Source organism: Callorhinus ursinus, unplaced genomic scaffold, assembly GCF_003265705.2.
Source record: "Callorhinus ursinus isolate GAN/ISIS: 27379988/994484 unplaced genomic scaffold, GSC_fseal_2.0 scaffold41, whole genome shotgun sequence".
In the NCBI taxonomy this organism is placed as follows: domain Eukaryota; kingdom Metazoa; phylum Chordata; class Mammalia; order Carnivora; family Otariidae; genus Callorhinus; species Callorhinus ursinus.
The window spans coordinates 12,938,748-12,960,985 of NW_027397103.1; the positions used below are offsets into that span (position 1 = coordinate 12,938,748).

Genomic DNA, 22,238 nt, shown 5'->3' on the forward strand with positions numbered 1-22,238 from the left:
ACACACACACACACACACACACACACACACACACACACACACACACATGCTCACACATGTGCTGGGCCCACCGGTGCACACGTTGTGCTCATCCACGTGCCGCTGGGTGTGCAGCATCCAGGGGGATGACACAACCACACAGAACACCAGGTCACAGCTTACTGAGCACCCACAGTGTAAAAGAAACCACCCGGAGCCCCTTATACATGTTCACTCATTTAATCCCAAGACAGGTCCTATCACCATGCCTGTTTCAGAGGGGGAGACTGAGGCGCTGAGCGCTAGGTGACTTCATCCAGGGGCACAGGCGGGACTGGAACCCAGGCCGTCCGGCCCTGGAGTCTGTGTTCCAACCTGTCCCATGTGGGTTTTACCTTCTCAGAGCCCTGACGTTTAACTACCGAGGATAACTGACAGGCGTGCTGAGATGTGGCCCCCGTGCTGTGCCGATGAACGTGGGCCACGAACCCGTTTCCCAAAACCAGGGGTTCTCAACCGCGACACTGCCACGGGGGGGGGGGGCGGTTGCTTTTTTGCTGTGGGTGCTGTCCTGGGCACCCCTGGCCTGTACCCACTGGACGCTACCCTGTGTCCTCCCAATCTGCCCCCCTCCAAGGTGTAACAAAGATGTCCCTAGACATGGCCCAATGTCCCCTAGGAGGCAAAACTGCCCACAGTGGAGAACCACTGCCTGAGAGACAGTGAGCTCCCTAGAAGGGGAGGTATTCAAGCAGAAAGAAGACAGTCACGTGGAGTAGGATCCTGCCTTGGGCAACTTCCAAGAACATGAGTGTGGGGATCAGAATCTGTGTCTGGAGTCAGACTGCTGGATGGCAAACAGTAGCTTTACCAGCGAGTTGCTGAGTGACCTCTGTCAAATCATGTTGCCTCTCTGAGCCTACACATCTGTACATCTACAGAATGGAAGGAATCCCTGCATCTACAATTCTCAAAGGCACTTGGCATAGACAAGCTGTCCCCAAATCAAGATGTCTATGATTCCGTGAGCCGTTTCACAGACGTGGGGGTCCCTCTGTGTGCCCAGCCCTGGACCAATGGACCGCAAGTCTCCCCATGGGAACTCCTCTGCTGAGAAACATCCCCCTGTGGGTTAAGAGCAACAGCTAGCAACCCCCTGGACTCCTACCGCAGATCCTGGTTGGCAAGGAGAGGGACAGCAAGACACTGAATGCAGACAGGCTCCCCCCGGCTTCTCACAGCAGCACATGCACGTGTGTGCCCTTGGGGACACTATACCGGACAGACTCGTGCGAGCCTGGAGACTGCTGGCCTGAGGCCTATTTTAAGGCCGAGAGCCTGCAGCCTCAGGGTGCGGCCCCGACGAACGTCACCCCCAGGGTGGGTGGGAGCACTGGGGAGCAGAGAGCGTTGGGGCTTCCTGGAGCGCCCGCCGGGTTCGAAGATGTGTGCGTGTGGTCTGGGCATGATTTCATCACCACCCGATCGCGAGGCGGTGGGAAAGTCGGACTCCCATGCATTTTGGCAGCTACCGCCCTCTACCAAAGACAGCTGAAGGGGTGTGAGTGACTGAGACGGTGTGGGTCACAGGTGCCTAGGAACTGCAGATGCCAGCCTTCGATCACCTGTGACTCCACAGAAAGACTCTGCGAGCAGTTACTCTTACTAGAGAGACCGCCCCCTGCTTGAGTGTGTGCCCCCGCGGGGACCTGAATACCCTGGCCTGACTTTTGCCCCAGGTACCTGTTCTTTGCACTCAGCGAAGCCGCCTCCAAAAGCCTGTTATTTCAAAATCTAGAGCTTTCTCCTCTGTGGTGTGATCTGAGGCCACCGCGGTCAAAGACACCTCACCGCGGGCCAGCCTATGGCCTGACGCTCCACCATTAACGTGCGTGTGGGCGGGGCAGGGTGTGCGTGACTACAGAGGTCCATGTGTCTCCCTGTCTGTGTGCCTGCATGTCTGTTTGTCCACATGCCCTGTGTCTGCACTATGTCCGCGTGCGTGTGTCCGTGCGTGTGTCTGTGCATGCACACCTGCGTGTTCTGGCTCCTCATTCTCTGGCACGATGTTCTAGAGCCAGACGCAGCTGGGCACAAAACTCTGGGTCCACTACTTACTAGCTACGTGACCTCAGGTTTAACCTCTGAGCTTCGGTCTTCTTATCTACAAAACAAGCTAGGATAGCATGGGCTCTGGGCCAGTGTAAAGTGTCTTGTCTGGAGCTGGGTGGAAGGGAAGATAAGAAAGCCAGGGTGTTAAGGACCCCAGGAGGTGATGGAGCCACACTTCCTGCTTGCTGGCCAGGGAGGAGAGAGTTTAACGGGCCCCAGACGCACGGGGAGCTCCCCACCCCAGTCAGGTAGAGAACTGATTCCCCCTCCCTGACACCAGAGGGCCCTGTGTTCGGCTCCCCCCGCAAGGCCTGGGAGGGGGTGGACGTCATCCCGCACTCCCTGCTGCAGAGGCAAACGTGGCCGCAATGCCGGACTGCAGCCCAACACCACAAGGTCAAGGCTAGCACAAGAGGAATCCTCTTTGTTTTCTGGGACTGAAGTCAAAACCAGGGGGATCAGGACGGCACACGAGGGGCCACAGGGGTGGGGGCCGGCTCCGCCAGGGTGCAGAGCACCTGCCCGCTGACACCCCGCAGGGAGCCCCCCTCCTGGCCCCTCGCCGGTCCTTGCCTGTGTCAGAGATGCTCCCACGTGCTGTCCCCCAAACCGGGAATGCTGTTCCCCGAGACTCCTGTGGGGCTCACCCCCAAGAAGTCTCCCCCACTGGCCTGGGTGGCCCCAGGCGTTCTTAATCTCAGAGGTTTACTCCATCGGAAGCACCGGATCCTCTGAAGCCATCGGCCCAGGTCTGACCGGTCTGTGTATCTCGGGCTACCTGCTGCTTTCCCGTCAGCGCCTCGCGAGGGGCGCGTTGTGTGTGGCGCTCGGCACCTAACTGTGCCTGGCTCCAAGCGGACAAATGACCAGAGCATGAGCTCCTATCGCCAGGACATCGCCCTAGCCACGAAGACCAGGGCCGCACAGCGACGCCAGAGGGAACAGATGGGCTGGCCCACCGCTCTGAGCTGGTCAGGGCCGCATCTGGAGCTTCGGCCCGCTGGTCCTCCCCCCGCCCGAGGCAGGGCCCCAGGACACCTACGTGGGTGATGGAGCCGCGGTAGGTGATGGGGCTCTCGGAAGGCACCCGTGTGCTGGGGATGCCCTTGGTGATGCTTCCTCCTGGAACCGAGCCCAGGGACGTCCCTAAAAGACACGAGACACGGGGCATAGAGGGTGTCTGCAACCACTTCCCAGGGAACGGTGCTCCTGACCTGCAAGGCCCCCTTGGTGTCGCAACGCAGAGGACCCCCTGCCCCTAAATGGGTGAACCGTTATGAAGACAGGCTTCTGGACCTTCTGGGAGCGGACGATGCTCAGCAGATTTTGGATAAAAGATCCCGCTCCCGCCTAGACCCTCCTCCAAAGAGCGGAGGGGTAGCGGCTGGGGATGCAGGGCAGACTCTAGGCCTCACGCGCCCCCCCCCCGCCCTCACCTCTCAGCACAGATGTCTCCTGGGCCGTGGGCACTCCCAGGCTCTCCGGTGGCCCAGCCTGGCCCCGTGGGGACAGCTGCTCCTGCTTCACTCCGCTGAAGGGCGCTGGGGACGGGCAAGAGCAGTGAGCCACCTACCACAGGGACAGGGACTCGGAGGGGGGCCCCCACCTAACCCTACCCAGGGGCGGGGGCCCGGCGCTGCCGGGGATTTGGGAGTGCCACCCTCCTCGCAAGTTCGGGCCATGGTCCCAGCGGCCAAGCTGCCTTCCCCCCTCCCCCCAACATGGACAGCTGGAGCCAAGCCTGGGCCATCCAGGTGGGGGGTGTGGATCCTTACCCAGCTTCTTGGGGTCCATGGCGAGGGGCAGCCCCATGGTGATAGGGCCCACAGGGGCCTTGGCGTGCTCGGAGTACGGGACGTGGAGCTGCACCGACATTCCCTGCGAGGGGCAGAGGTCATGGAGTCACAGGGGCCCCCAGTCCCTCCACCCCATGCCCAAGACTTGGGGTCTTGACTTCCCCTTCCACGAAAGCCCAAGAGGGGAACCTCGGGATCATATGCAGGTCGGGGCACTGGGACTCGAGTCCCAGCCCCGCTGCTCACCCGAGTGACCATGGACAAGTCCCTGGCTCTCTTGAGCCTCGGTCCCTTCACCTCTGAAGTGGCCATCGTGAGCTGGTATGGTTTAAAGAGAACGGTGCACGCATGTGGGCTGGGACAGAGCAGACACCTCGCCCCGTCCCTCACCACGCAGGTGAGTAGGTCAGGGAGGCCAAGGGACGGGTAGTCACAGACAGGCTCACCACGTGCTGTGTGCCTAGTCCATTCAATCTTCCATTTCACAGAGGGGAAACTGAGGCACAGAAAGCTTAGGTAATTTGCCCAAGGACACACAGTCTGGTTGCAGAGCCCATGCTCTTGACTACCCCAGAGTCCCAAGGTCCTGAGTGCCTGGGACAAGCTCCAGCCAGCTCAGACCCCAGCAGTGCTGTGCACAGAGATGACCCTGGCCCCTTGGGTGCCCAGTTCCCACCCAGCTATCACCGCTTCTGATGCCCCCACTTTATAGATGGAAAGACTGAACCCCCAAAAGAGGAAGGGGCTGTTCTCCGGGCACCAGGCCACACAGACGCTCCTGGGGAGGCCCTGGCCCTCCCACCTCACCTGGGAGATAGTACTCATTTGCCTCTCGAGGACGCTGGGGTGCTTAGTGGAGGAGATGAGGGGCGGCGGGTTGGACACGGTGGGTGGGCGTGGTAGCACAGGCCGGACACTGTCGTGGAGGCCCAGAGGAAGTGGGTGACCTGCAAGGCACAGATCTGTCCATCACAGGGCCCCAGCAGTGGTGTGCCCCTGCCAGACAGACCCCACCCCCCCCGGCAGGTCCCTGTCCCCACACGCCCCTCTCCTGCCCCTCCCATCTCTGTCCCGATGAGCTCCTGTGTCTTTGGGTCACATGCCACAATCAGGGAAGCCTCCCTCCATCCCACCCTGTCACAGCCCAGTCCCTGGCCCAAGCCCCTCCTCTCTGGCCCAGACCCTTTAACTGTCTCCCTGTTCCCACTTTATCCAACCCCTCCACTCCGCCCCAGCAGTAAGCCATTCCCCACACAGGAACTAAAGGATCTTTCTAATAAATCTACGGGTTCACATCCTCCCCTCTGCTGTGAACCTTCTATGGCTCCCCACTGCTTCCAGAATGAAGTCTTAACCCCTGACTCGGCTCACCTGACCTGGTGCTTGTGGTCTCCCCAGGCTTTTCTTTCCACCTGTCCATTCTCTAGCTCTAAGTCACTGACAGAAGGCAGAGCCCCCACTGTAGGGCTGCCCCTCACCAGCTCAAGCACCTCCTATGGCTCCCTATTGCTAGTGGCTTCAATCTTCATCCTGCAAATTTCTCAAATCTCAGTAGATCTCTTCCTTTCCCTTCACTGACCAGACTATCCCTCTTGTTGGGTCTCATCAGACTCTAATATCCTTCTGCATGCGGTTCCAAACCACGGCAAATAGCTGGCACCCAGTGATGGTGCTGACTCAGCTTGGCACCTGAGGAGCCCGAGCGTGGGCCAAGCTACTCACCAGGTGGGGCGTAGGAGAAGGCCGAGGGGTCAGGGGCGTGCGGGGAGGCCTTGATCACCTCACGAGGGGGCACAGGGAAGGGCAGGCCTGATGTCCAGCACGGAGGCTCCGTGGGCAGCCTCTGGCCCTCGGCTGCAAAGGCTGGGAAGAACACAGGCTTCTCTGCTGAGGGGATGAGGGAGGGCAGTCAGCCAAACCTGGCCAGCCCTCAGGGACCCAGCAGCCCTGGCCACCCCTGCTCACACAAGGCCCTCCTGTGCCCACAGCACTGGCCTTGGGCAAGGATGGGGTCCTGGCCAACAGGAATGGAGGTCTGTGCTGGGAGCTCCGCAAGTCTGCAGGCCGGCATGCCCTGAGCTCCTGAGATCCTAGGGAGCTTCTAAGTCCCAGCGTGCCAGGCAAGCAAGGCGCCCTGAACAAACCTCCACAGCAGGGGCTGGCGACCGGTGGCACGGGGCCTGCTCCTGCGGACACTTGCTCTGGAGCACGGTCGCACCGCCCACGTACTTGTCTGCGGCAGAGCTGAGCCGCTGCAGCAGAGACCGTCTAGCCCGTAAAGCCTACAATATTTACTGTCCAGCTCTTTCTAGAAAAAGCTGGTTGGCCTCCGCACAGAGATGAAGGCTCGCTGTGATACGTACGCCCTGGCCGGAGGGGTGGCCGGAGGTCCAGACGCTCAGGAGAACCCCCCACATGGCAGCCTGTTTGTGGAACATGTATGACATATCGGGCACTGTGCTAAGCGCCCCCCCATCCCCCCAGCGTGGACCCAAGGAACCTCCTTAGTAAGCTCACGAGGGCTGCTAGCTCTGTCGTACGGAGGGGGAAACGGAGGTACAGCCACATCGGCGGCATTGTCTAAGGTCAGCACCAAATACCTGGCCAAGTCAGGACTTGAATGCTTGCCGGCCTGTGCAGCTCAGAACACAGGACAGGAGGGTAACGCGCCCCCCCCACCACCCACCCGCCCTGTAGCCTCCCACGGGCCGGCACTTCTCAAGTGCTTTGTGTGTGCTGACTCATTTATCCTCACTACGCCCACCCATTTTACAGATGGGAAAACTGAGGCCAGGAGAGGGGAGGTCACCTGGTCAAAGGGCCACAGCCGGCAAGGGAGGGAGCTTCGAGCCCAGGCAGTCAGGCTACAGGCTGTGATCTGAGCCTTCATTAGGCACTCTACCCGCAGGAGGATGAACAACAGCTGCCCCCAGATTCTCAGGCCTGGGGGACACCCTGTAGACAGGGCCAAAGGCCAGGGCCTCGGGTCTGTCATCATGGTGTTCTCTCACCCACCTCCCACTCTGCTGAAATCTGCCTCAAGCTCTGAACCTCTCCCTTGAGAACTGGCTTGGGGACCAATCCCAAGAGAGAGAACTGGCTGAGAAGTTGGGCAGGAGACACAGCCTGGAAACGCCAGAAATCTCCAGCCCCTGGGACAGGAATAGCAGGCAGGTGTCATCTCTTGGGCTACCTCCGGATGACAGAGGGAGGTTGTGAAAGCCCACTGAGGTAAGGCAGCAGAGTGTCAGCATCGATTAGTGATGCCTGCTGTGGGCACAGCCGGCGGCAGGGGAGGCGTGCCTGCTCCAGATCCTCTCCCTCTCTCCCCCCCATGAGAGACTGAGGTGGCCCAGAACCTGTGCCCTGGTCGAGTGGGCAGCCCACAGGAGACGGTCACAGGTGCAGGGAATAACTCAGTGGAGGGATCCCACAGCCCTGCCGTGAACCGCCCCCCCAGGCCTCGGCTTGTCCAGCTACCCGATCCTGCGTGTGTTTCGCTGCTCAGCGCAGCTGCGCCTGGCCTGTGCTGAGCGGGGGTGGGTTCCAGGGCTGGAAGGGAAATGTGGGGCTGGGCCAGGCTGGGCAGGAGGCCGAGAGCCTGCAGAGACAACCTGTTCCTCCAGCTGGCCCCAGGGGAGCCGAGGGCCTGGCTTGGCTGAGCTGCTCCACGCAGGAGCCAGGCAGCAGGGAAGGCTCCTGCAAGACCAGAGAGGTTCAGTGCTGGGTGTCAAGTTCACACACGTGCCTAAGGGCACTGAGTAGCGAGGCGGACCCCGTGAGAAAAGCACGCAGTGCTTGCTGCCCGGCACACCGTCTGCAGCGGGGCGCCATTCCAGGGAACAGCACAACCCTAGGCCAGACTCAGAAACCACTGGTGGTGGCTCACTTTCTCCCAGGACAGAGCCTATGACCTGTCCCAGCAGGTCCTGGCGAGCCCTGTGTGGCACCCAGCCACCCACGGGCAGCCTAGCCCTGCTCAGATCCGACGTGGGCGAGAGCTGTTTGGGCCCCGGACATTGCCGCACAGCCAACACCTGGGCTGCTGCCCCAAGGCCGGAAGGTCTTCTGGAGCCAGACCCTGGTCTCGCCCAGCAAACGCCACCCCTGTCACAGGCTGTCCTGGCCCCAGTACGGGGGTGCTGCAGGGTCCCAAGAGAAGGCAGATACCCGGCCCCATCCCCATTCGAGTTCATTAGCAGGCCCCACTGGCTCTGCCTCTAAAACGAACTCCCCACACACCCCCTTCCTCCCCACCTCCGTGGTCACCCCTGCAGTCTAGGCTGCCACCACAGCTGGTTAGGAACAACACTGTGGCCTCCTCCATCTGCCCCCCAATACGCTGGAGCTCTTACTCCTCAACAATGACCAGAGAGAAAGAGATCTTTCCAAAACAGAAAGCAGATTCTCTCACACAACACAAACACATTACAACTCCTCCTGAGAAGGCTTCTCCCACACCGGAGAAAAAGTCCCCGTGGTACTATGGCCTACGAGGCCCTACACAATCATGGGGCCCCATTTCCCTCTCTGATCCTCTATCCTACCCTCTCCCCAGCCACAGTGAACTTCTGGCAGCTCCCCAAACACACCAAGCTTGTCCCCACCCCAGGGCCTTTGCACATGCTATTCCCTCTGCCTGGAACGCCCTTCCCCGGGATCTTCCCATGACTGATTCATCATCTCCAAAGAGACTGCTCCTCTGAGCCCCTCCTCACCCTGCTTTTTTCTTCAGTCGCATTAAGTAAGCTAAAGGCATCTTGCTTCCCTGCGTGTGTGTCCTGGCTTAACGTCCTTCTCGATCACAGAAAGAGCTCCCCAAATCAAGAAGTTCATCCTGCTCACTGCTGAACCCCCAGTGCCTAGCCCAGCACTTGGCCAACACAGGCGTTCAGAAAATGTCCTGGTCCAGTGGACAGCCACAGGACAGCCCGTGTGCTGGCCAGGATGCACGCCCGCCCCTGTGGGTGGCGTCTGAGACTTCCTGCAGCAGGTGGAAGGGGCCACAGGGAGGCAAGGGGGCAGGCTGATTAAACAGGGAATGTCTGGCAGGCCTCTGTCACTTGTGGGAAGCATAGAGCCGTCCTTCTTCACGGACAGCCCTGCTCTTTGTCCTCAGACAGGCAAGCAGCACCCATCCTCAAGGAGGCCTGTGGCCGAGGGCCAGCCTGGATTTCTAGAGAAGAAGGGCTATTCTACCCAAGCAGGGGGTGCAGGCTGCCTGAGCCCACCGTGTGCTGTGCTGCTCAGGGAGGGTGGGCTGGGGTCCTGCTGCCCTCAGACCCCAAGGGCAGGAGCCAGCAGAAGCCTAGGCTAGCCCAGTGTGGGGGGACCTCCGGAGGACCAGCTCCCATCACCTGTGATGCGCACGGCCCGTGCGGCACGCCAGGCTGCCCTGGCGAGCGTGCCTCTTTGGGGACACAGGCCTGGAACTTCTTAGGTCCAGTGGGGAATGCGAGGCAGAGACAGATAATCCAAGAAACCACGCCTTGCCTGTCTCCTGACCTTGAGCTTCACATGGCAACAATAAAGCACGCCCTGGGCAGTTGCTGGAACACAGCTGCTCGGGGAATTACCCACACGGCTCCCCAGTGAACCCAGGGACCTCCGCCTGGAATAAGGTCAGGATGAGAGCTGGAGGGAGCACTGCTTCCTGCCCAGGCCCCAGAGTTGCTGCCAGCTGGGCGCTGAGCCTCATCCACGGTTCTAGAAGCTCATGTGTGGGCTGAATCACATGGAGTCAGAGGCTGAGGCACAGACGTGCTTACATGCATATACAATACTTCTCAAAATGTTTTAAAGTTTGCCACAGTTGAGAAACTGCAGCTCAGGTGAAAACATGGATTTCTGGCTTCCCCAGAAGCACAACGGCAGGCCTGTCCTGCCATGGGGTGACCTGGCTGAAAGCCAGCATGTGCCTATCTTCGAGCGAGCAGGAGTCCTCTGGTTCAGCCCTGTTCCCGTCGGGCCCTTACTGTCCCCTCCACCCATTCGATTTCTCTAGCTGGCCCACCCCGCCACTCTGCTTGGAGTCCGCTGCGGCTGCCCTAGACGCACAGATGCCCTTTATCCCTCATCCCTGCCAGGCCCCCCACTCTCCCCTGCTCTCCACCACAGTCACGGGCACACACTCACCCTCCTTGTCGGCGGGAGGCACGGGGCTCCTGCTTTTGCCTCGAGGGCTGCTGCTGGGCTGCTGGGGGGTGTCGTTCTCTGGCTGCAGGGGCTGCGGTGGCAGTGGGGCGGGTGGAGCTGTGTCCTCCCGGGGGGACTCATGGACTTTGCTGACCTGCTGAGAGAAGCAGGGAGAAGGGAGTATCTTTACAGGCAGTCCAGGAGCCACAGAGATGAGGAACAGCCTTCCGGGCCCCTGCACGTGACAAGCCTGAGAGCCACAGCAGTGAGGTGCCCAAGGGCACTGGGCTGGGAGGGCAGAAGGGAGACCAGCAGGCCGCGAGCTCCCTGGTTCCTCCAGAGCCCCACCCTGCACGCATGCCAGCTCCCTGGAGCTGTTCCCGCCTCATCTCCATGGGGATTTCTCCAGGAAACACGAGGCTGCTGGGAAGGGCTGGGAAGAGCGAGGCTGCAGGTGCTGCTCCCTGCCCCCCGGGGCTGTGCTCCCGCCCTCATCTACCGCCTTCCGGAAGCGTCGGTGAAGGGGGGGGGGGCACAGTGGCTGAGGCCTTGCTTGGCAGGAGTCCTGGGGCGCAAGAGGGGGTGCCGGGGCACTCACAATTGGGGGTATGGCGGCCGCCCGCTGCTTCAGCTGCTTCAGGTCCAGCGGCTTCGGGGGTGAGGCATTGGCCCTGGTGTCACCGGTCGGGGTGAGGAGGCTGGGCCGTGGTGACAGCAGCCTGAGGGAGAGACGAGCGTCAGCCCGCAGGCTCACAGCTGGCCTCTCCTGGCTCCAGCCCTGCACGACAGGGCTTGGAGGGGCCGCCAGAAGTGAGGCAAATGTCCAGGGTCACCCGGCCGAGGAGACCAACCAGGACTCCGGGGGTGGGGAGCAGGGACAGACGACTCCTCCCTCCCTCCTCTGGTCCTTGCTGGCTCCATGAGGAGCCGAGACCTCTTCCAACCCCAGCCCAGAGGCCCAGGCCAGGATCAAACACTCCCCGAGAGAGCCCGAGGCAAGCAAAGTCCCAGGGACGCCCCGGCTCAGGGCCAGAGCCACACACGGCCTGCCGGAAGTTGCGGGAAAGCCGAAGAATCAACTAGACGAAGGCTTGGTGAGCTTAAGAGATTATTCATCACCCAAATATGAGAGGCTCAGGCACCAGGGCGTGGGACTGAGTGGACCCCACTTACTGGAGAACAGGAGTTAGGGAATCTACCCTCTCAACCAGAATGTTCCACTAACTGGAATATCACTGTTCACTGAAGGGATAAAAGCAGGTAGCCTGCAAGCTTTGTGTGGAGGGGCTGGTCAGCAAGTACATGGTCTACCTACTGGCCAGAAGTATGGCCATGAGCTGAACTGGGCCTATAAACGTTTCATTCCCCAAAGTGAGGTCATATCCATCTGCTGTGGACGTACAGAACTGGGCACCTGTAAAGGGCCCACAGTGGGGCTGAAGTAGATGCCAGGGGCAGGGTCCCTCCAATGTAGGGCTGCAGGGTCTGGGGCACCCAGGCAAGAGCCTGCCCTGCAGGGTGGGGCTCCTTACTCCAGCTGTTCACAGATGTCACCTCCTTCAGGAACACTTCAGGGATTTCCAGGAAATCCCAGAGTACTGGGCACAGCAACTTGCCACAAACCCCGTCTGGCTTCTTAGTTGGCACGGAGTCTCCAAGGTGGGAGCTCAGTCTGCCCCCACCTCACATCCTCACCCACCCACCAGGGCTGCCAGGTTCCTGCCCAGCTGTTGACTCTCTCCTGCGATCTGCACTTGCTGAGCACACAGCAGACCCAGCACTGTGCCTGGGGAGCACAGAGACCCGGGATCCAGTCTCGGCCTGCAGGACGCCACAGGAGATGACCAAACAGGGTGCACGAGGGCATTGGCCATGGGCTGGGATTCACCCAGAGGGCAAAGCTAAGGCTGGGTCCCCAAAGCCGAGGGTCCTGTGGGCACAGCCCCTACTGTGCACTGCGACCATACCACGTGCAGACTAGAAGCCACAGCCACTGCCTTCCAGGTAAGAGCCGTGACAACCAGAACGTAGCTCATACCACTCTGCAACCCGGCAGCTGGTGCCAGACCCCCAGCGAAGAGGAAAGCACGTCTCCTGCGGATGGAGTTGGGCAGACACCTGACTCGGGGCCTAGGTGCCCTCTGCTCTCGGTGGCGGGGCCACCGAGCCGTGGCCATGACAGGCTGTGCTGCGGGTACCTGCCTCCCACCCGCATCTGCCACACGCTCGGCTGAGCGGAGACAGACACGGTGATGCCTGCTGGGGCTGCCCGAGGCGTGCAGGTGGGGCCAGGCGCAAGGGAAGGTCATTCTGACTTCTCCACGCTCAGCCGGCCTCCACGGTCCTCCCCACCTGCTCACCCTCCCTCCCGCCCTCACCTCTCCACCTCCCCAGACCCTGCTCGCGCTCTGTTCCACAAACTCCGGGGCCTTTCCTGTAGCTGCCGCCCCTCCCTGCTCCCCTGCACTCAGGACCCCGGGCCCAGGCACCCTAACGGGCCTGAGCACCAACGCCATCAGCTATCCTGACTGCCCCACCTGCCTCAACCCTACACCACGCCCAGCCTCCTCTTCCCTCTGCCTCCCAGCACCCATTTAAACCGAGCCACACTTGTAAACTTCAATTTAAAAATGGATATGCCGCTTTGGAAGAAGCCTGGCCGTTCCTCAAGCGGCGAAACACAGTTATCACCTGACCCGGCAACCCGGCTCCTGGGGGTCTGCCCACGAGAACTGAGAACACAGGCCCACAAGAAAACCTGTTCACGAAGGTCACAGCTGCACCATCACCATGGCCAACAGGTGGAAGCCACCCATATATCCAAACACGGGGTCCGTCCTCACAACAGACTACGACTCAGCCATAAAAAGGAAGAAGTATGACACCTGCTACAACGTGGACGGATCTTGAGAACAAGATGCCGAGTGAGAGGAGCCAGACCCAAAAGGCCACGTGTTGTGGGGATCCACTGATAAGAAATGTCCAGAAGGGGAGAATCCACAGAAGAGACCTGAGTGGAGGCCAGGGGCTGGGGGCGGAACGAGGAGCGATGCTGGAGGGTACAGGGCTTCTTTCTGGGGTGATGGAAATGTTCTGGAGTTCAACGGCAGTGACGGTCACACGCCTCTGTGAACAGACTAAAATCCACTCAACTGCATGCTTTAACGGCTGACTTGTATAGTCGGGGAATTATAGCTCCATAAAGCTGTCGTGAGAAGAAAATAAAGAATGGACTATGTGCTAGCCATGAAATCAAGAGTTTGATTAACTGTACTGTGTCCACAGATGACGAAATGTCGTATTTTACAGGCGTACAAAAATACAAAACTACTATAAGACACAGTATTAAAGGTAAAAAGTAACATTTTCTATCATGTAAGCATGCTTTTATAACACATATAAAGTGAAGTGTTTGCCAGTGAACCAGGGCCTTCCCCTCGGGCCTGGGTCCTGCCTCGGTTTCCCCACAGCTCCTCACCCAGGGAGGGACCCATCACATTAGAGAGCAGGGGAGCAGGGACCACCCCTCAAATGCTCTGAGCAAGCACCCATTCAGGGCACACACAGAGACCCAGACTCCTCTTTCCAAAGTCCCCCAGCGAGTGAGGCAGGAGCTCAGCGGGGGCTGGGGCCATGGGCATAGCACTTCACGGTTACGGGAGGCCTCCTGACGCCAGCCCAACCTCTCACTCTAAGAGGCCAGCATCCAAGAGCAAGGGCCTGGGTTCGAGTCCTTCACAAGCCTCAGTGTCTGGAACCCCCAAAGGAGCAGGAAGATACTTAGCATGGACAGGACTCCCAACTTTCCCTCGTTCCAGCCACCACAGTGGGTGAGCGCTGCCTCCAGGAGCCCTCCTCAGGGGCAGCCCTGCCTCTGTGCTCTTTCCTTTGTTTTCCTGGAAGACAGCAGCTTTTATTTTCCTCTCCGGAGGCCCGGGGTGGGGGCGGGGCGGGGGCGGCTCTCGGAGCCTGGCACCAGGCATGTGACCCAGGAGGAGAGGGGAAGCCGGCAATGCGGCTGGGAGCGGTTCAGGGCTCATGCTCCCAGTTCAAATCCCACCTTCAGCTGTCGGACAGAACCACTGTGCCTCGGCTTCCCCGTCTGTAAAATGGGCATGAGAACAGTCACTCTGCCCTCCCACGACTGTTCTGTGGGTGGAACAAGGGGCTGCACACGAAGCACGGAGAGCAGTGCCCGGGGCCAAGCGGGTCAGGTGGTCGTCAAATCACTGTGGGCTTTCTTCCCACGCTGGAGGGCCAGGGCTGGGGGAGGGGGATGAGCAACGGAGGACTGGGGACACCCTGGGTCTGGACAGGGTGCCCCTCTCTGTCTGCTAAGCGCCCCCCTTAGCTTCCCTATAATCACCAGGCTGAGCTCATCCTTGCTGCCATGCTGGAGGGTGAGCGAAGGCTGGTCGTGAACACTGTCTGCATAGACATGGTTCTGTTGCTCCCCGTGGGGGCAGGTCCCTGCCCACCTGTCACCTCCTCTCCTGTCCCTCTCCCTCCCTCCGCTCTGCCACAGCCCTCTTTGCCCTCCACCGAGCATAAGCTCATGCAGCCGCAGGGCCTTTGCACTGGCCATTCCTCCCACACCTCCCACTACAGGCTCTGATCACCCTCCCATGCCACCTCCTCAGAGAGGCATCCCTGACTGCTCCACGCACAGCCCCTGCCCAGCACCCCTGATCTTCCCATCACCCACTTATCACAGGAGAAGTTTTGCTTCTTGAATGTTCCCATCCCATACTAGCCACTCTTGCCAGAATGGAAGCACTCTGGAATCAGGGCTCATCTGTTCTGTTCCCAGCATCCCTCGCACCTAGAAGGGCGCCTGGCACACACTGGTGCCCAGTCAGTCATTTACGGAATAAAGAAATAAAAGGGAAATTGCTGTTGGGATTCCTTCAAAATCTCAGGGGCACAGGGGAAGAAGCCACACTCCAGCCCGCTCTTGGAGTAAACTTTCGGTGTTCCTAAAGCAGATCTGAAGGCAGCTAACTGTTCACGGAGTACCTCGCGTGTGTGGGCCTGGCACCAGGCTGCAGTTTATGTTATGACCTCTGTTACGCTCACAGGAAGCCCGAAAGTAGGGACACCACACCCATTTTATAGAAATGAGGCCCAGGGGAAGGGGCTTTCTGAAGTCTCCACCCCACCAGAAAGTGCCCAGGCACCCTCTCTGGAAACTGGGACAGAGGAGGGCAGGCGAGCTCAAGGCTTAGCAATCAAATCCACTATCTCTGGTCGTCAGCCAAGAAAACTCCCAGGCGGAGCTGCCTGGCAGAAGGTGATGGAGAGTAAAAGCAGAATATGATTTCTCTCTCCAAAGGTCGTCCGGCAGCAGCCAAAACGAGATGCATCCTGGGCCTGTCCAGGGACGCCTGGCTCACCACACCAGGGCTGCCAGGCGGGAAGGAGGGTGGTGGGCAACCGGCCAGGCCCTGGGGTCGCGCAGGGGCCCACCCGTCCCGCCAGCCCTTCCGGGAGGCCCTGGCTGCCAGGGCGTGCTCTGACGCATCTTGCCTGCGCGGCTGTGGCTGGGGGGGGGGGGGGGGGGTGGCAGGCGGCCAGCCAGGAAGAGGTCAGCAAGCTGGCCTAAGTCCAGCCTGGCTCTGAGGGCGGGGGACCAGCCTCGGTCACACGGGGCGTGACAAACCAGGTGTCCTGACTCCCAGCCCAGGGCCGCTGCTCCCTGGGGATCGAATGCTGGACATTCAGGCAGGAAGAATAGATGGAGGCAGACCTAGCCCAGGGAGGGAGGGACACGTCCCTGGGTGGGGCTGTCGGGGGAGAGAGGGAGGCGGAAAGTAGCCTTTGGGACTTCAGCCCTGGCCGGAGGGATCCAGGGGGTTGGCGGGGCTTAGCCCAGCCCTCCCAGTTCCCCAGTCTTGGGCAGGCCATGTGAACCCAAAACACAGACTCCAGGAGGCTGCTTATCAGCATGGTTGCCCCATGAGCTCAGCACTCTTCCCGCTAAGAGCAGAAACATGTTTCCATGACTCCGTCCCTGTGGCCAGCAGGAGCAGGGTGGGGAGCCGCCCGCCCTAACCCCGTTACCCAGGCACAGAGAGTGATTGGAGCAGCGGGTCCCTGGCCGTGGGCCCTCCCTGGACGACTGGGCCACTAGGCATACTGTTTTCCACGGGCAAGAAGCTCAGGAGCCTCTGAGCCCTCAGAAGTCTAATGGCTGGGCCTCTGCTGGTCACAGGGCCACCCACCAGACTAACTTCCTGACACAAACGGGGCGAGGCTCCTGCCAGCAGTGGTTCCCAGGGATCCCCGGACACAGGAATCTGAGGACAACATGGCTCACTTCCTTCTGTGGAGGAAGACCCCCAGAGCTCTGGATGAATCTGATTTTCACATGAAATGTTCTCGAACTTGCCATTTTAACATGCCCCAAGGTGAATCACGGGGCAGAGGCAAGGCTCCGAGTGAACTCGGCGATTTGAAAGTCAGATTTTCCTCCCTCTCGCTCTGCCCAGAACTTTTCCGAGAGACGGGAGAGGAGAGACAACAGACCGCACTGTTTTTAGACAAAATAAAAACGACCCGCCTGCCTCACTAGAAAACATTCCTCCAGTGTCCAGATGTGGGTGGGAGCGGGTCTCTGCACCTCTGCCCTCAGCTGCCCGCAGCCGGCCCCTACTTGGGGGTCTGAGCTCTGGTTCTGGCCGGGGGTCTCAGGGCTCAGGGTCCTCAAGCATCTGTGCCAAACGTGGGTAAAATCCAGTGCTCCAGCGGCTTGGGTGGGAGGTGGGGTGGCGCACCCCAGGCCAGGAGCAAAGACAAAGCTAAGAAAGGGAGGAACACATCTCAGACATGGCGGCACCCAAACAGGACGGCACGGGGGGGGGGTCCCTCCAGGCCACCCCCGCAGAAGAGCAGCCTCAACGGCTCAATCGACTTGAGAGCCAGGACAGGGGCTCCAAGTTCCCACACCTGGACCCTCAGCAGGTGGGACATGAGCCACCAGTGATCTCGGGAGCGTGTCACAAGCATCTGCAGGCAGACCCCCCATCACTGTCAGCTAGGACGGGGCAGCCGTCTCCCTGTGCCTCTCAGACGCCCACTGAATCCCTGCATCGGCAGCCAGCCACTTTCTGAGCCCAAGTGACACCCAGCTGAGCAGGGCGTTCCCCCAAGAACGGACTACAGCCCTGACCCTCACTGGCTCTACCACTCTGCCCGAGTCACACAGGCTCTTTCCCACCCCCGGGCCTTGGCACCTGCCGTTCCTGCCTTGTTAAGGATAGAACTGTGCCCCCCCCCGCCCCCAGCAGCGCCTCCCAGCCCCCAAACATGCTCAAGCCCAAAGAGCCAAGGACCCGTGAATGTGACCTAATTTGGAAACAGGCTCTTTGCAGATGTGATCAAGTTAAGATGGGGTCATTAGGGTGGACCCGAAGCCAGTGATGCCGTCCTCACAAGAAGAAACTTGGGCACGTAGACACACAGGAAAACAGCACGCAAAGACAGAGGCCGAGACAGGAATGACGCGTCTACGAGTTGAGGAACGCCAAGCACGGTCAGCCACCCCAGAAGCTGGAGCAGCAAGAGCCTTCGGAGGGGCAGGGACCTGGCCACACCCACAGCCACCCACGGCCCTGGGAAGCCAGCCCCACTGCGTGGCACGCTCCCCTTCCAGACGGACTGGGGCTGCGCCCGTCTGCATCTAGCCACGCTCCCTGAGGGCAGGCACCGAATTGGCCTGTGCGCTGCCCCTCGATGCTGGCGGAAGACCAAAGCCGCCACCCGCTCTGCCCACTCACCTGTTCTTGTCGCCCCCCTCGGGCTCGTCCACCTCGTCCGCACTGCAGGTGGCACTGGAGTCGCTGTCCTGGGGGGCTCCCGCGCCCTTGGCCGTGGGAGCTTTGCCCCCAGGGGCACGGCCCTCTTTCTTCTCCACCTTGAGGGCCCCCTCGGGCACGGACTCGGCGCCGGCCTCAGAGCCCCCCTTGCCCTCGTCAGGTCCCTCCTCCACGGCCTCCTGTTTGCATTCGCTCTTGATGGGCTCCGCGGGGGGCGCCTCACCAGGCTCTTCCGGCTTGCCCACGTCCACAGCCAGCTCTTGGGCCACAGGGGGCTTCTGCTCATCCTCTGCCGCCGCCAGGGGGGCCGCCACATCCTCCTCCTCCTCCTTCTCCTCCTTGGGGACCACAGGAGGGGGTGCGGTGGGCGACGCGGGTGCTGGTGGAGGCGTGGGCGGACCGGTGGCTTCGGGGGCCGGGGTGGGCTCGGTGGGGGCCAGAGCGTCCTCTGGCGGTGGGGTGGGTGGCTCAGGGGGTGGCACGTCGGTGCTGGGGCCGGGTGGGGGCTTGGGCCCGTTCTGCCCCGTGTCCTTGGCAGCCTCGGTGCGGGGCGAGGGGATGCTCTCAGTGTCAGAACTGTTGTTGACCGTGGCTGTGGGGGGAGAGAGAGGCAGGGTGAGTGGCGCTGGGGGGCTCAGGGGTGAAGCGGACCTGCCCATCCCAGCTCCAGGGCACAAACTCAGGATGCCTTGAGCGGCCCCACAGCTTGACACCACAGCGGCCCTGAGGCCCCTCCTGGTCCTCGGGCTCTGCCTCCCCCACTGCCACCTTCTCCCCATGCTGACCCTGGCGCCCAGCCACTTCACTGACTTCCAGCCCCTGGGGTCGCTGGCCCCCCTGCGCAGCCAGGGCCGCGGGCCTTCATCTACACTCCACTGCTGGCTCTGCCCAGGCCGGAAGCCCGGCCGTGGTAACACAGGTTACCTGTGGGCCTTGCTCTCGCCAGCTGCAGAGCGTGGAAACAGATCCCAGCTCACGGGGGAAGTAAGCCAGCGGTGTGGCAGCACGGGGTGGCACTTGGTGACTACTGGCTACTGCGTCAGGGAACTCTGAGGAGCCCGACGGGAAAGGGCCCCACAGCATGCCCCCTCGGTTTCCCACATGGCCTGGCACCTGGCAGGTGCACAGTTAAGTGTTAACCGAGTGACGGAACGCGTGTACTGATGAAGAGCGAGGGAGGCTAGCCTCCCACCTGGCTCTTCAGCCTTAAAAAAAAAAAAAAAATACTCCTGTCACTTTTTCGGCCTCAATTTCCCCCATTTTGTGTAAAATGGGGACACGTGAAAAGCCCTGCACTTTGCTGCTGGGAAATCAAACAAGGTGAAAGTCACGGATGAGAACACTGGTGAAAATCAACAGGACAGTGGAGCCAAGTGCACAGATCTGCAAGAGCGAGTCAGGGAACAGCACGGCGAACAGACACCACACGGGGAAGGGGGACAGAAGCAGCAGGAGCACAGATGTTGGCACTCACAGAGGCATGCTCACAGAAGTGGGGCCCCTCGCTGAGGACAGGTGACCTCGGGATGCCCCTGATGCCCCTGACCCCAGCACAGCCCTACCCTACCCCACCCCCAGGCCAGCCAGCCACACTCGTACCTGGGCCACTGCATTCCCCTCTGGGCACCTCGCTCCCAGGGGTGTGTAAGGCTGGAAGGAAGCAAGAGAAGGATTAGAAGCAAGACAGCAGGAGCAGCAGGAGGGAGAGAGGAGCTGGCCAGGGAGGCAGGAACAGGGAGACCTCTAGCGGCCCTCATTTTGGAGCGACGTGCCCGCTCCGTTCAGACCCACAGGTGACCTGCAGCGGCCCCGGCCCACAGTGAGGTGGTGCGGGGTGAGGAGTCCGTCCCGCCCACTCCTGGGTGTCCTTGGACAAGTCACAGGCCTTCTGTGAATCTGTGTCCCCAGGACTCTGAGGGTGGGAGTGCTGACCTCAGAGGTGGGCAGGGCTGCAGGAGCGGCCTTTGGGGCCCTGGACCCCATCCCACCACTCAGCCGCAGAGCCAGGTGGGCAGGGGAGTGCCATGGCCCTGCAAGAAGGCTTCCTTCAGCCCCCACTGCCCCCTTCCCAGCCTCTCCCACTGCTCACCTCCCTTCACAACCCACCGCTCCCAGAAATCATAATTGGAACAACAGGGCTTCTCTTGTGGGTGCTGAGCTGTGCACAGAGCCCTTCATGCTCGTGACTCATTTAATCCTCAGCAACCCCTCAGATCAGAACAAGCAGCACCTCATGTGCAGACAAGGAAACTGAGGCATGGAGCGGCCGAAGCCCTTGCCCCAGGCCATCCTGCACGGGGGCAGGAGAGGGCTGACCCCGCGTCCTGTGTCCCTAACCACTGGGTTCCTGCCTATGCGTGCAGACTCCAGCGATGCCACTTCTTTCCGCTCACTTAAAAGACATCAGGGCATAGGGGCCAATGTGGACACTCCTTGGACAAGTGGCTTAACTCCCAGAGCCTCAGTCTGCTCATCCACAAAATGGGGGGTTATTGCCGAGCTCTCTTCCTCACCGAGGGAGTTCTCAGGGGCGAGCGTGCGCCCAAGGCCAGGGATTGTGAAGACTTGGGACTGCGGGGCCCACCCCCAAAGCGCTGCCTCATCAATCGGTCCAGGAAGGGCCCAGGGATCTGCAATTCTGACCAGTTTCAACCCTGGTCCCCGAGCAAGCCAACTGTGTGACCTGGGGTAACCGCTCTGTGCCTCAGTTTCCTCATCTGTAAACAGGGTGACAAGAGCACCTACTCCACTGGGTCACTGTGACGGTTCAAGGGATTAACTCAAGGCTGCCGCTCTGATTGGGACTGGGAGACCATGATTGTTGCGGAGACACTGAAGAGAGGATGAATCCTCCCTCCCTGGATGGTTCACCTCCGCCTAGATGCAACAAGGCACTAGCTGCCTATCCCCTGGAGGGCTCTGCCCATGACGCTGGGGCTGGCTGGACTTTCTAGAAGGTTCCACAGGGGCGACCTCAGGCCCTAACCCAGAACCTCCTTGACCTCCCCCATCCTGGTCACAAGGGACAGGGTTACACAGAACCTCCTTGACCTCCCCCATCCTGGTCACAAGGGACAGGGTTACACAGCAAACGCTGGCTGGACTGGCCAACTCCAAGTCTACCAGTTATGTGACACCCTGTGAGAGTGGTTCTCCTCTCCCTGCGTCTCAGTTTCAAAGCTCATCCATGCGGTGGGAGTACCACCCTGTACCTTTGTGCAGGATTTTCTACCCTACTGCACAGGATCTGCTCGGAGCCATCAGGTGGTCACAGAGCCTCAGCTCTGCCAGACCAGCCCTCCCCTCCCCCACCCAGCACAGAATGCCCCTCCTCCACCCCTGCAAACCCTACAAGTGACGGATACTTCACTACCACACGGTTCTCTTACTGGGCAGTGTCTGTCCTGGGCTTGGTGGCGAGCCAAAGTCTGGCTTCCTTCTACTCCCCACCAAGGCTGCATCCTATCCGCAGAGACAGCTGGGAGGGCATTTAAGGAGGGAGACTGGGTTTCTGCTTCCTTCTCCTTTTCTGGCTATCAACCCAGGACCCAGAAAATGAGGGCAGAGGGATTTGCGGCCCTCCATCAGACACTGGCCAGGCCTCTCACCAACTGGGACTAGAGAGACCCAGAGCAGCAAGGAGGCCAGACTCCGTCCCCAGACCCATCCCCAAGTTGGGGCAAGAGCAAACACATGGCCCAATTCCTGGTTTTCAACCAGGAAGCAGGGTTCAAGCTGACGAATGCACTGGGGGCTGGCAGAGCTTGAATTTATTTGCAGGCCTGGCTTGAGCCAGGAGGTGACTCGCACCTTCCTTCAGCATGTTGGCAGAAGCTTGGGAGTCTGAATGCAGAGGCCGGCAGACAGGAGGAATAGGAAGGCACCCTAGGCAGAAGCAGGAGGAAAGAAAGTTCTGTTCACCAGGCACATGAGGGCCCAACTGGGGCAGCTCTGGGTTGGAAGGTAACAGGTGAGGCACAGACACTCAGCTGAGCAGGGGTTGGGGTCTCAGGGACATCATGCCATGAGGGGTAGGTACAGACCCGCGTAGTTTATGATCCAAAATGGGGCATTGGGAGTAACACCATCATCACCACCATTACCACCACCATCACCATCACCACCACTATCACCATCACTACCACTATCACCATCATAATCATCACCATCACCACCACTATCACCATCATAATCATCACCATTACCAGCACCATCACCATCACTATCACCACCAGCACCATCATCACCATCACCACCACTATCACCATCACCACCATCATCACCACCATTTCCACCACTAGCACCATCACCACCATCACCATCACCACCTCTATCACCATCACTACCACCACCACCACCATCACCACCACAACCACCACCACCGTCATCACCACCACCACCA

General features: G+C 60.4%; 1 protein-coding gene across 20 annotated transcripts in view; it reads right to left on the reverse strand.

Moving 5' to 3' along the window:
* Positions 1–22,238, reverse strand: part of NCOR2 (nuclear receptor corepressor 2) — a 212,240-nt gene that overhangs the window by 23,097 nt on the left and 166,905 nt on the right. For 12 of the 20 annotated variants that reach the window (XM_073881293.1, XM_073881288.1, XM_073881291.1 and 9 more), the window contains 9 exons: positions 19,436–19,486; positions 17,798–18,428; positions 10,621–10,741; positions 10,023–10,179; positions 5,610–5,774; positions 4,695–4,834; positions 3,867–3,969; positions 3,528–3,632; positions 3,134–3,237 (listed from right to left, as the gene is read on the reverse strand). In XM_073881293.1, the coding sequence (XP_073737394.1) occupies positions 3,134–3,237; positions 3,528–3,632; positions 3,867–3,969; positions 4,695–4,834; positions 5,610–5,774; positions 10,023–10,179; positions 10,621–10,741; positions 17,798–18,428; positions 19,436–19,486 (1,577 nt within the window). The remainder of the gene's footprint in view (positions 1–3,133; positions 3,238–3,527; positions 3,633–3,866; positions 3,970–4,694; positions 4,835–5,609; positions 5,775–10,022; positions 10,180–10,620; positions 10,742–17,797; positions 18,429–19,435; positions 19,487–22,238) is intronic. The other 8 variants (XM_025889569.2, XM_025889565.2, XM_025889570.2 and 5 more) reach the window with 4 other exon arrangements.